The 12,115-nt window shown below is 51.1% G+C and overlaps 6 protein-coding genes across 6 annotated transcripts; 1 reads left to right on the forward strand and 5 right to left on the reverse strand.

Annotated features, from left to right (window-relative positions):
• Window positions 1-2: 2 nt before the first annotated feature.
• On the reverse strand, window positions 3-860 carry CKM354_000097000 (uncharacterized protein; the record flags this gene model as incomplete). Its single annotated transcript, XM_044796077.1, has 1 exon — window positions 3-860. The coding sequence occupies one exon, from the start codon at window positions 858-860 to the stop codon at window positions 3-5; it is 858 nt and encodes a 285-aa protein (XP_044652012.1).
• Window positions 861-1,198: 338 nt separating this feature from the next.
• CKM354_000097100 (uncharacterized protein) lies at window positions 1,199-1,831 on the reverse strand (the record flags this gene model as incomplete). Its single annotated transcript, XM_044796078.1, has 1 exon — window positions 1,199-1,831. The coding sequence occupies one exon, from the start codon at window positions 1,829-1,831 to the stop codon at window positions 1,199-1,201; it is 633 nt and encodes a 210-aa protein (XP_044652013.1).
• A 226-nt stretch (window positions 1,832-2,057) lies between these two features.
• Window positions 2,058-3,188, reverse strand: CKM354_000097200 (uncharacterized protein; the record flags this gene model as incomplete). The annotated part of the gene is made up of 3 exons (XM_044796079.1): window positions 2,058-2,480; window positions 2,534-2,909; window positions 2,965-3,188. 3 exons carry the CDS (start codon window positions 3,186-3,188, stop codon window positions 2,058-2,060), a joined length of 1,023 nt encoding a protein of 340 aa, XP_044652014.1.
• Window positions 3,189-3,537: 349 nt separating this feature from the next.
• On the forward strand, window positions 3,538-4,380 carry CKM354_000097300 (uncharacterized protein; the record flags this gene model as incomplete). Its single annotated transcript, XM_044796080.1, has 2 exons — window positions 3,538-3,851; window positions 3,921-4,380. 2 exons carry the CDS (start codon window positions 3,538-3,540, stop codon window positions 4,378-4,380), a joined length of 774 nt encoding a protein of 257 aa, XP_044652015.1.
• A 143-nt stretch (window positions 4,381-4,523) lies between these two features.
• Window positions 4,524-6,000, reverse strand: CKM354_000097400 (uncharacterized protein; the record flags this gene model as incomplete). The annotated part of the gene is made up of 2 exons (XM_044796081.1): window positions 4,524-5,439; window positions 5,489-6,000. The coding sequence occupies 2 exons, from the start codon at window positions 5,998-6,000 to the stop codon at window positions 4,524-4,526; spliced, it is 1,428 nt and encodes a 475-aa protein (XP_044652016.1).
• A 1,286-nt stretch (window positions 6,001-7,286) lies between these two features.
• Window positions 7,287-8,126, reverse strand: CKM354_000097500 (uncharacterized protein; the record flags this gene model as incomplete). The annotated part of the gene is made up of 1 exon (XM_044796082.1): window positions 7,287-8,126. One exon carries the CDS (start codon window positions 8,124-8,126, stop codon window positions 7,287-7,289), a length of 840 nt encoding a protein of 279 aa, XP_044652017.1.
• Between the last annotated feature and the right edge of the window lie 3,989 nt (window positions 8,127-12,115).

Raw genomic sequence — 12,115 nt, forward strand, 5'->3', positions numbered from 1 at the left:
TATCAACATAACGCAAGTTGTTCTGCAGATGAGAGGTAGCGAATCAGCCCTTTGCTACCACCCTCGCCACTTCTGGGGTCAGGACGTCGAGGCTGTTTGCGAAGCTGCACAACGAGAATGTCCCCCTCTTCTACGCAATCTGAAAAGAAGACCTCCGCACTTTCCCGTCGGGGCCACCCGTAGCTTGTGATGTAATCGTCGAGCTTTATTGGGGGCTCTGCCTTGTCGGCAAATAGTCCATCGTATTGGCATGGTAGCCATTCCCAGAAGTCTGAATCCTGAGAGTTTCGGAAGTTGTCGTCCAATTCGCGCTTCAGATCGCGGAGTCGAACGTAGTCTTGTCGTTCGATGCGTGTGTCATACTCCACAGCTACCGGAGCGCCCAGGTAAGGTCCTTCATCGAAAACATAAACTACTTTGAGTATCGCCTCCGTCTGTGGAGGTTGGGTGAGCAAGATTTCGCCTGAAGCCCCAGTCAACGGAGCGGAAAGTCTTTCGAAATTGACTTTCCCACTCATGTTTTCACCGGGCTTTCGATACACCCCTAGAATGGGATGGAAAGACACGACTATGTCGTTTGAGAGGAAATCATCGTACTGGTATAGGATATTGTCTGTCTCCTCGAGGAACACCACCAAGCCTAACGGATCGGGGCAGTCATCATACGTTATTTCTTCGTGTAGTGGGATGGGAGACTTGAACAATTTCTGTTGGCATATTGGCGATCTATTGATCTCGTATCGCCACGTTCGAGACACTCGCTGTGCTCTGGCCAAGTCAATCGTGTCTAGATGTTCGACAAGGCAGAGTACCACCTCGGCGATTTGTCCGACTCGTTGCGCTGCTTCGCTGACAGCCATGGCTATGCCGTGACCAGGTTTTCGGATGGCCGAGGACGAAAGATTGGTGAGCCTCGCAGGTGACTGCCAGATGAAGTCCAGCTCAGCGTTCAGGTATTAAGGCTCCAGCGGCCGCGACAAGGTCAGACTGTCGGGACCTGTGTCCCCGACAGTGACTAGATACAAGATGATTCTGGACTCTACGGAAAGACGTGCAACAATGTGCATCGGCGGAGTAGCGGAGCAGTCAAGGAAGGCGGGCAATCTGCTTAGTCATGTCAGTCCGGCTGAATCGGCTCGGCTCCAACGCGAAATTGACACGAGAACGAGGCCCTCCGACATACTTGCTTCCACTTCGTCTACAACATACTCACAAACCCATCCAAACCCTTGACCCTCTCACACCAATCTCTCACATTTGGCCAGTCCATCAAATCAAAATACATCGACTCATGCGCAACATGCGTATAAGCAAACAGCGCCACATCCGCCAAAGTAACCCCATCCCCAACAAACCATTTCCTTCCTCCCTCAGCGCTCAAATGTTTCTCCATAACATCCAGCGCCGCTTCACCAGCTTTTCTCTTCGCAGGTATAGAATTCTTGTCATCCTCCGTACAATTTTCCAGTCCCTTTATCGCGACCCAAAATCGCAGGACCGCGATCGCCGGTTCATGCGAATACTGTTCGAAGAACATCCATTGCAGCATTTGAGCGTGTAGCAGACGATCTGTGGGTATCAGAGGGCTTTTGTCGGCAATGTAGTACATTGCTGCGTTGCTTTCGGGCATGAAAGTATCAGAGCTAATCTGGAGGACTGGGACTTTGCCGTTGCTGTTGATATTCGACAGGTAATGTTCTGTCCGTGTTTCGCCTTTGAGTGTGTTGTAATTGATGACTTTGTCGATTTTCGTGCCAACTAGAGCTGCTGTAAGTGGAATCTTGTAGCAATTTCCGGAACGAGTGGTTTGGTGGAGGGTGAGCTTTGTCATGATCGTGAGGTGTGGACTTTGTGTGTTCCGAGAAGCGTTCTATGACCGGGCGCATGGTATGCGGTGACAGCTCTTATACTCATCCACAGTTGGTGGAGCTAAGCTCAATCTATTGACATGTATTTTCACAGGCGCCCTACGGTATCCGCATCAGGATGGAGCTATCACTAGCTTCAGCCCAGATGCGAGCGTGCAGCTGTTCACTAAGAAAATCGAAGCACGTCGCTCAATCCACACCTTCAAGATCACTGTACAACTTCCATCCATAATTCAATCCCTTATAATTGAACCTCAGCTTCCGATCCATGGCATCAATCGTCCTAATATCCTCTTCACTCAGCTCAAATTCCACACTGCGCAAGTTCTCTTCTTGTTCCCTCACAACAGTACTCTTCGGTATCACACAACGCCCTTTGGAGATGCCCCAATTCAGAGCGACCTGCGCAGCAGACACTTTATACTTCTGACTAATATCGTGTAAGATGGGATCTTGCAACAACTTGGGCATATTCTGTCCATGCCTATAAAATGTATTCTGGTTCGCGAAGGGACTGAACTGAATGAGATGGATATCGTGCGGTTTGTGCCAAGCAGTGAAGTCGTGTTGGGCGAGATAGGGATGGAGTTCCATTTGGTGAACAGCAGGGACCTTCATTCTGTGTCAGCAAAATCTGACAATTCATTCTTGGTGGGCCATCTTACAACATTGCCTTTCTCCAACACATTCTCCATCTCGGCTCTACTGAAATTCGACATGCCGATTGCTTTCACTTTTCCCGTAACCAAGAGCTTCTCCATCGCCAACCAAGCATCAATATAATTCGTTTCTCCCATAAGCATATCCCCCGAAGCATCCTCGCGAGGGAATCGGGCTTTCCCGCGCTTGAATGTCGCGGGATAATGCATGAGGAATAAGTCAACGTAGTCTGTTCGCAGATCTTCGAGAGACTCATCAAGAGCTGACTCTACATCATCGGGATGATGCGAGTTGGACCAGAGCTTGGTCGTCAAGAATATCTCTTCGCGTTTAATGCCACTTTGGCGAATGCCGGCGCCAACTTGCTTTTCGGTGTCGTAGCTGGGTAGCTGTTAGCGGAACGTGAGTTCGCGAGGAATGGTGGATGGAGCAGTACACTCTCGCCGTGTCAATATGGCGATAGCCTAGTTTGAGAGCACTCGCTACAGCATCTTCTTGTTGTTCGGGATCTTGAAATGTGCCTAGACCGATACATGGGATTTCTGCGCCAGTGTTGAGCTTGAATGTTTTGACGTGATAGCGAGAAGATTGTGAAAGACGCCAGATGCCTGGCGGTCGCCTATTGATGGCGGGTGCAAAGGATCTGCAACGAGTAAGCATTGTCAAAGGCTACTCGTTATCTTGTCTATGAGAAGGACAATGATGTACTGCCGTCAAGAGGCATGAGAAAGACCTTGACGACCTCGGTCAGCTCATCACACGCATTGCGTGAGGAGGTGCTGCATCATGTTGCTCCATTGTTGCACAGCACAGCACAGCACATGCAGCTGTGCAGCAGCAGCAGCAGCAGTCTCCATGAGCCCCACGATACCCACATGTCTCCAGATTCAATCGCCGAGCCGATATTGCTGGGGTAGGTGGCTCCGGCTTGCCATTTCTGTCCGTCCGTCCGTCACTGCATATACTTCCTGAATGTTTTGTTCACTTTCCAAACCACTCAAATATCACAATGTCCCAACTCCTCGCAGGCAAAGTCGCAGCAATAACCGGAGGCGTCACAGGAATCGGCCGGGCAATCGCAATCGAGTTTCTCAGACAAGGTGCTTCCGTCACAGTCAACCATCTCGGCGATGCATCCTCTCAGCAGCACTTCGAAACCTTGCAGCAAGAAGTCCCAGATAAATCGAAGCTCCTAGGCGTATCTGGCGACATTGGCCTCAAAGAAACCGGCACCAGTCTCGTAGACTCAGCTGTCAAGAAATTCGGCCAACTAAACATCTTCGTCGCAAACGCTGGAGTCAGTCAATTCCGAGAATTCCTAACGTAAGTCATCAGTCAATTAGTCAACAGACCACATAAAAACCCCGTCCCCTTTGCTAATCCTCCTCCCAGCCTCGACGAAGAAACCCTCTCATCCCACCTCCACACCAACATCCGCGGCACATTCTTCTCCACCCAAGCCGCCGCAAACCAAATGGTGAAACAAAACACTGGCGGAAGTATAATCGGAATCTCCTCAATTTCCGCCCATCTCGGTGGAGCCCAGCAAGTCCATTACACACCCACAAAAGCTGCAGTACTGAGTATGATGCAATCGCAAGCGTGTGCGTTGGGGAAATTCGGTATTCGATGTAACGCTCTTCTCCCTGGTACGACGAGGACGCAGTTGGCTGCTGACGATCTCGCGAATGCGGAGAAATTGAAGTATCTTGAGAATCGAACGCCGTTGGGAAGGGTCGCGGAGCCGGAAGATATGGCGGGGACGGCGGTGTTTCTGGCTAGTGATTTGAGTAAGTTTGTTAGTGGAGCGCAGGTGACGGTAGACGGCGGTTTGTCAATATCACTACAATGAGGGAATCAGTGAAAGCTTGAAAGGTACTGAGATTTTGTGCCTGGTTGAAGCTGTATTGCCCAGGACTTTGCATGTCCAACCATCGCCATGCCAGAACGCTAGACTTTTATGGAAAGTTTTTGGTACAGTCGTCTCTTCGCTCGTTAACCCTCGTTTGTCAACGCGTCACTTTGGTAAAAGGTCGCCATTCGGTCTTTCTTCACATCACGGCTCGCAGCCTTGGCTCGGAGCGCAGCACGAATGTCTTCAACACTCCGGCTCTCCAGTGCCTTGAACTCCATGTTGCTCATAGGCCAGAGAGGCCTCGATTGTGCGCTCTGCATCCACTGTGTGGTGTCATTTGGAGGTGGCAGAGCAGTCAAAGCATCGATATCGTTGGCAAGCTCGTGGCAGAAAGAGTCCAGGGGCAAATCGTTCACATCCATGCCAAAAGGATTTTCCAGCTCGCGACCGATCTGTGCAAGTCCAAGAATGATGTAGCCGGCGATGATAGTTGCTGGGATCGCGACCCACTCGAGCTTGTTTGCGAGCTGGAACGGCAACATGAGAACATACGCCCATGTGATCTGTGCAATGGAAATGCTGTACGCCACTGGGAGTGGTGTGTTGACAACGCGCTCACAGCCAGCCAGGACATCACCAAGGTTGAACAGCTGTGTTATCGCTTGCGACTGGAGACCTCCGATGGTAAGTGTGCCGTTGTGAATAGTACTCTCGACGTATGCAGACAAGTATGTGAGAATCTCCAGAGGGGTGTTGCCCAGGTTGTCCTTGGAGCGCTTGATAAGCTTTCGTGGATTTGATTCGGCCATGGGTACGCCCAGGAACTGGCCAGCTGACTTCAGCTTCGACATACGGCGCTGATGCAGCATGGTCTGATCGGCGTCTGCGGCAAGCACGTGAAGGTTGCCCACAAGAGGACTCAGATCGGGATAATCGGTGGAGGGTTCGAATCGCAAACGGTGCTTCAGGGCGACGGCAAAGGCGTTGATGAGCTGAAGGGCGGAGACCTTGGCCAGGAGATCATATTTCCCGAGCTCTTCGGATTGTGCATGTCGTCTATTACATCGTTAATGGTTGCGACAACACAGCGCCACAGAACACGTACTCAGAAGTGTGCACCCAGATCAGACGCGCCAAGCTACGGCCGTTGAGCATGAGCTGCGCCCAGTACTTGCGGCCCTCGATGAACCTCTCGTACGCAGTGGTAGAGCGGAACGAAAGCGCCAAACCGACCACAAAACCCAGGACGGTCAGAAGAACCGAGTCGACGGCGAGAGTATGAACCAGCTGGTGAATGCACGTAATCAGACTTGCCCAAGCTGCCAGAAAGGTGAGAGGCAGAATCATCTTTGGGGCGATGGAGCCGTGCAAGCGCATGAACTGCGGCCATTTCGAGTGTCGGTTGATATCGCGCGGCCCTCTGAAATAGTCCTCAATGTCGACCGAGTGGTAGGTGGGTACGTGGTACATGGGCTGTGGCACGAAACCCTCCTCGACTTGGTGTGCGGTGGAGGAGCCATGGGAGGATGTCGGGATACTACCCTCCTTCGGGGCTCCCTTCTCGACGTTCACAGTCGGTTCTGTCTTTGCAGCCATGTCGACAGCGTTGGTGGCCATGATAATGGTCGGATGGTCGGATGTGGATGGAAGCTGCTGCTGATGAGGCGCGAGCGACAATCGCGAGATGTCGTGATTACTGAGTTCTGCGAAGTTACTGCCGGAGGACTGCACAGGAATTCATACTCGTAGGTATGGACAGACGGTGAATGTGAGAAAGGTGAAGATGGTGGGTCAGAGAAGGGGCAAGAAGTTAGAAGTGAGATGGTACATGTACAGAAGCGCAGGCCATGCCCGCCGAACGCCGACGATCGCTGGTGCGACGTGCACCTTCGCGCCTGCACTCTTGCGCGCGCGCACAACGCTGTTTCATGATCGGTGCGCGGTTGGGGCGTGGAAGGCGCATTCCTCGTCGTGAGTCGACGTGTCGGCCTCCTAGCGCGGCCAAGCGAAACATCCCTGTCGTCCCCGAGCGGCCCGCCTGCCAAAAAAGATTCGAACCTCGTGTCTGGCCAGCACAAAGCACTTTCATCGCCCATCAACACCGCAACAAAGAACGCTGTCACGCCGCTCCTGCGTCGCGCATCGCTGCAGGCCGTCGCAAAGTCCTCTGGTGGCGCTCCACGCTTCACCCCAAATGCCGCGGGACCTGCATACGTGACACATCGGGCGCTCTTGGCAGCATACGAATCGCTCTTGTTGGCTTGTTGGGAGCCCCTGTTCGCAAGTCAAACTTCACGTCTGGCGAAAGAGCGGCAAATTGATCTACGCCGACCGCCACATCACCGCTCCCCGTGCAAGATCTCAATTTAGACACTTCCATCAACGACGCCAGATCTGGAGCGACCTCCATAACATGGCAAGAGTGGTCCGCACGCGTTGGGCCGGCGAGACCTCTGCAGTCGTGGCAGTACATGCCCTTTGCGCTGAGGTCTGACCATGCAGTGCGCAATTCACAATGCCCAGCTACTGCATGCCTATGCTTTTGCATCAGGCCACCAGGCGCAGCAGCGGGATCGTGTGTTGCGCATTGACTTTTCAAGTGCAAGTCGAGACGAGGCAGTCACGATGCTCATCGCCATTACTAGAGGCACTCACACTGCTACGTCCACAGCAAGCCTTTTGATGATGAGGCACTAGAGCAATTTACTGCCTTGTAACAGTGAGTACAAGAAATCATAACAAGTGCTAAAGATCACAAGTTACAGTTGAGAAGAATGACAGGAAATGCGTTCAATGCAATGCAATATTATTCGATTACCAAAGGCAGAATTACTCTGTTGTCTCGAGCGGAGGGTTACGCGACATGTTAACTTAGTCTACCATCGTATGGCCGAGGAATTCACTTACTCTCGGATCTCTCCCTCCTCGAGCTCTTCGTGCTTGCGCTTCGTTGACGCTGGCTGCTTCTTCGAGATTCCAGCCAACGTAGCCATGAAGGGCGTCAGCGGTGGCTCTGAATCGGCCTTGACCGCACCGGGTCGAGCAGCAGGGGCGGTCTTCGAAGGCATCATGCGTGCACGACCATTGCTCGGAATTGGGCTGTCCGATCGGGTCGATTCTCCTGGCCGCGGCTGCGTCGTCGATGGGTTGCACTTTTGTCGCTTCCTCGACTCTCGCAGTTGGCTTATCTCCAAGGGCGATCTGTCATAAATGGAAGGGTCATACCACCGTCTGGTAAACTCGAACTTCGGCTTGGTTTCGTCGACTGGGTTCCACGGTGCCCACAGATCGGGATTCACAAGACTAGGGTCCTTCACTCTCTTGTCTATCAAGTGCTCCCTCAGCCTCGTTGTAAGCGACTCTTTGGGGAACCACGATGTTCCGAGCGGCTTGAGTCCGTTCCTCTGACGGCGATCGTTCAAAAGGAACTCGAGTCGAATTGCGGTCTGATCTCCGGTAATTTTGGACCAGCCTTCAATTGCCACGCAGCATCGGTTACGAAGCAACCGTTCCGTGAGCTCATCGTCAGCATCGCGATTGCGGTTTGCCTTCTCCAAAATCTCATGGGAGTCAAATTTCTCCAGAAGCTGGAGCAGGTTGCCCCAGGCTATGTTCTTCGATTCGCCGCTCAGGATCTGCTCACTAGTCAGATTCACGCGTTGAGCTACTTGCTGCAACCATGCTTGCTTCAGCTCACCTGGCTTGTTGCCATGTTTGATGTTGTGCTGGGCTCGTGGAGACATTGTTGGATAATGATGTTGTGTATTCGGAACGTTGAATGAGTTTGTGATTGACCTTGACCAGCAAGATTGAAAGTTCCAGTTGTCTCGTGAGAATGGTTGAGTGTGTGTTCATGTCCTGAAACCATACCGGGCATCTGAACGCAATATATATCACACAATGTTCTTCTCTCCCTGAGGCATTGTTGGACCAGACAAAGAAAACAAGCACATTGTGCATCCAGCGAATAAAGACATCAGTCTTTGTCGCATAAGGCCATTGTTTTTGTGTTCGGCTTTGTCAGGAGTCTCCGACAACGAGAATGCAATGGAAGAATGGCAAAGCCTTCTTCTCCAATAGTAGCGATGCCAGTCGACATGCCATGGAAGGATAGCCGGTAGACTACGTTCGTTTTCCGCCAATGTCTGGACCAGTGGATGGATCGGGTAGGTGAGGTTCGGATCTCGCATATTGCCAGAGTCGAAATCTTCCCTATGAGGAAAATAATCCCGACTGTGAGCACTCTATGAAGGACTTTTCTCAGTGAGTAAGGAGCCACAGTCGACATTGGGTTCTGTTAGCTCTTGTATAGACATGAGCTTGACCTGAGTTCGAAATATGCTTATAGGATGTCTCTGTGATGCGTATAGATGAAATCAAAAGAGTGTACGGGAGGTGTAGCGGTCAGAAGGAAGGGGACGCATGCAATGATTGCATATATACTTGTCTGATCTCGACAAAACCCGTGGCCAAGTAAATGTCTACTGGTGCTCATCAAGGAACAAAGAGGCAATATCGGGTGGTGAAGACAACAATTTCGTGGGAGACACATCTCTCAAGCCGTGGAGATTGATATTCATATGCTCCCTGATAGTTGGTTTCGACAGTCTGAGGTTCTAAACTGCTCAACATTGTGTGGAATGCCTAGCGTCGTTCGACCCGCTGACTATTGAACATCATCGGGCATGTGCCATCTGGAATGCTGGGATCTCCCATCTTATCAGAACAAAATTCGTCATACTTTTCGCCCCTGTGAGGCGAACAAACGTACTTCCGCCACTGATCCGTGTCTAAGACATCCGTCGAAGTGGCGTGTACTTGAGATCTCTTGGAGATCATTTCTGCGGGGACAGTAAGCGTTGAAAGGAACGAAGGTTGCGGAAGTCCGCAGTGAACAAGGTGATGAAGCGGAACTCCGCCCAGCCATCCAAGCATGATGCTTCGGCCTAGATACCCTCCGACTGCCTTTTCGGGTCAAGCAGTCGATGCAGTCCTATAAGAGCCGAGTGACAGCGCTTTCACCTGTATCTCCCATCAGCCTCACAAGAAAAGTCGTCAGCTTCCGATCAATCAACCATTCAACCAACCACCCAAAATGTCTGCCTCTCTCTCAAACACCCTCTCCCTCGGCCAATGGGTCGAAGAATGGAACCAACTCGTCTTCTTCCAACCCGACGATAATCTCTCTTCCCAAACACTCTCCGAAACCGTCGATCTGGATTTCACAGTAAAGTACGTTCAAACCCATCAAGCGTCACCCTCTTGCACAAATGCTTACGCTCGTAGAATCAACCACACGACTCACGACATCCACGGCTTAAAAGGCGGAGTCCAATGGGTTCGATCAAACTTTTCCACTACCTTGAACAGTAATGAAGAATTACTGCATTGTGTTGTGAACTGACACTCCACTGGGCCCTGCTGTGAGTCATGTATATTGGTTCCTATATACCCGGGACCCCAGACCCTGTATACTAGCCCCTATATAGTACCATTCGATAGTGTAGATAGTTTTGTATCCTCTTTTGCCCGACAATACGAGAGAGGGTCCCTTAGTGCCCCCCGATAACATGCGACGATACGCGACTTCGTAACAGGTTATGAGCCCGGGTTAGCGCTATTGTATTCCAAGCTCCGATAGAAGGCGAGGCGCGGTTCACCGACAGAGTACGGAAGCCGAAGGCAGGACAACAGGAACGCTATTGGCAACAGCGAGACACCGAGCTAGAAGAGCAAGGAAACAGCCCGAGCTGTGGCTGTATAAACAGGGACAGTAGCAGCAGAGACTGCGCCAGGAGCCTGCGGGTGAAGACAGGCACACAGAGGAAGGACTGTGCCCTCTGTGCTCAGGGACAAAGGACAATGTGCCCCTGTATAAAGAAGGAGCAAAACCCTTTCCATGGTTAAACATGAGTCCCAGATTGCAACTGGGTGTAGGACCCCATGGACCCTAGCTGAGGGACTGAAAACAGCGGTGCAGCTGCATGCAGAATTGCAGCCAGCCCACCTGCAGCTGAGACCAAATGCAGAAGAGAGAAGAGCATTGAGGAATGATAGTTAGAGTGAGGACACCAAGACAGACAACAAGGGGAGAGGATGTTGCAACAGAGGGCTGCAGAAAGTGTAACAGCAACCTGCAGTACACCAAACCTGCTGTTGGCAGAATAACACTTCAGAGACTGCACCCCAAGCTGTCTGGATTAGTACCTTATCTCTGGTGCTGGGAGAACTTGCCAACTCTCAAAGGAAGATCTTGCAGTAACCAAAGGCTTGGTTTATACCAGATATGTTATGTTCAGGGAGGAAGCAGTTGCAAGGCAGTTCTGACATGGACTGCTGATGGCTCATAACACTTCAGAGACTGCCTGAACCTCTCACTACCTCTGGAGGCCAATGGTGAATCCAGGATCAAGAGGAGTCATGAACCTACCTTTGTCTTATGGGATAGCTACAGGAAGTCCTGAGCTGGAGGGTGCCAAAGTGGTATGCTCCCTTGATTCCCATATGCCAGCAGGAAAGCACGGCTGCTTGATGGCCGGATCATTCCAACAGGAGGCTCTAATCTGAGGAGGGACAGAGGGTGACCCATGTATAGGAAGAACCCTGCAATCATTTGACTTTTCCCCGCTTTGATTCTCCTTGGGACAGAAGGACAACTTTCCATCTGACCCAATACTAATTCTACAAGACTACAATGGATACTCAAGACAAATCCTCCGGACTTCAGAAAAGACCATGCCCAATCCTATGCAAGGACAATGCAGAAGGATGGTTCAGAAGGATGGAAATCTTCTTGAGGGGAGAAGACCTGTATCACACAATCTCCCATGAGACACACACACCCATCACCCCAAAGTCACAGTACAAAGCAATCTGGTGGATATCTTTGTGCATAGGGGAGGATGATGAAGAGCTGGTCTCAGAACTCCAAACTGCAAAGGAGGTTTGGCAAGAGCTGAAGAAGAAGTATGCAGACAACCAAGCTACAGGAAGGAAACTTCTGAAGCAGTACTTCAGTTTCCAAAAGGCAGAGGACATGAGCATTGATGGAGCATGGACACACCTTCAGGCACTTGGCAAAAGGATCAAAGTTGCCCAACCTGAAATGGCTGCTGCCATAAACCCAAAGGCAAGAGCACAGGTACTCTTGTCTGGGCTTCCAGAACAATGGTCTACCATCAGAGATGCAATAGATGGTCAACCCTCACTGTCACCTGAAAGCATACTCTCAATCCTTCAGGAGAAAGAGGTGAGCATGCCTGCAGGCAGCACACCTGTGGCCTTTGCAGCCCGAGCTGCATCATCAAGAGGATCATCATCTCACAGAGGAAGAAGATCAGACAGCAAGATGTCTGACAGACAAGGACTGAGATGCAAGCTATGCAATCAAGCTGGGCACTATGTTTCAATCTGCCCATACTTGGAAATGGCCCAAGGAATGATAAAGGTGGTCTCTGAGAACAAGATCTCAGATTCAAAGGCCTTGGCCCTAGTTGCACATGATCAGGATGATGATTGGGATGAGGAGATGGATTGAACAGCCCCAGTGCACTGTCAAGGGGAGTGTTGTGAACTGACACTCCACTGGGCCCTGCTGTGAGTCATGTATATTGGTTCCTATATACCCGGGACCCCAGACCCTGTATACTAGCCCCTATATAGTACCATTCGATAGTGTAGATAGTTTTGTATCCTCTTTTGCCCGACAATACGAGAGAGGGTCCCTTAGTGC

The sequence above is a fragment of the Cercospora kikuchii genome (assembly GCF_019650295.1).
Source record: "Cercospora kikuchii DNA, contig_00001, whole genome shotgun sequence".
Taxonomy (NCBI): domain Eukaryota; kingdom Fungi; phylum Ascomycota; class Dothideomycetes; order Mycosphaerellales; family Mycosphaerellaceae; genus Cercospora; species Cercospora kikuchii.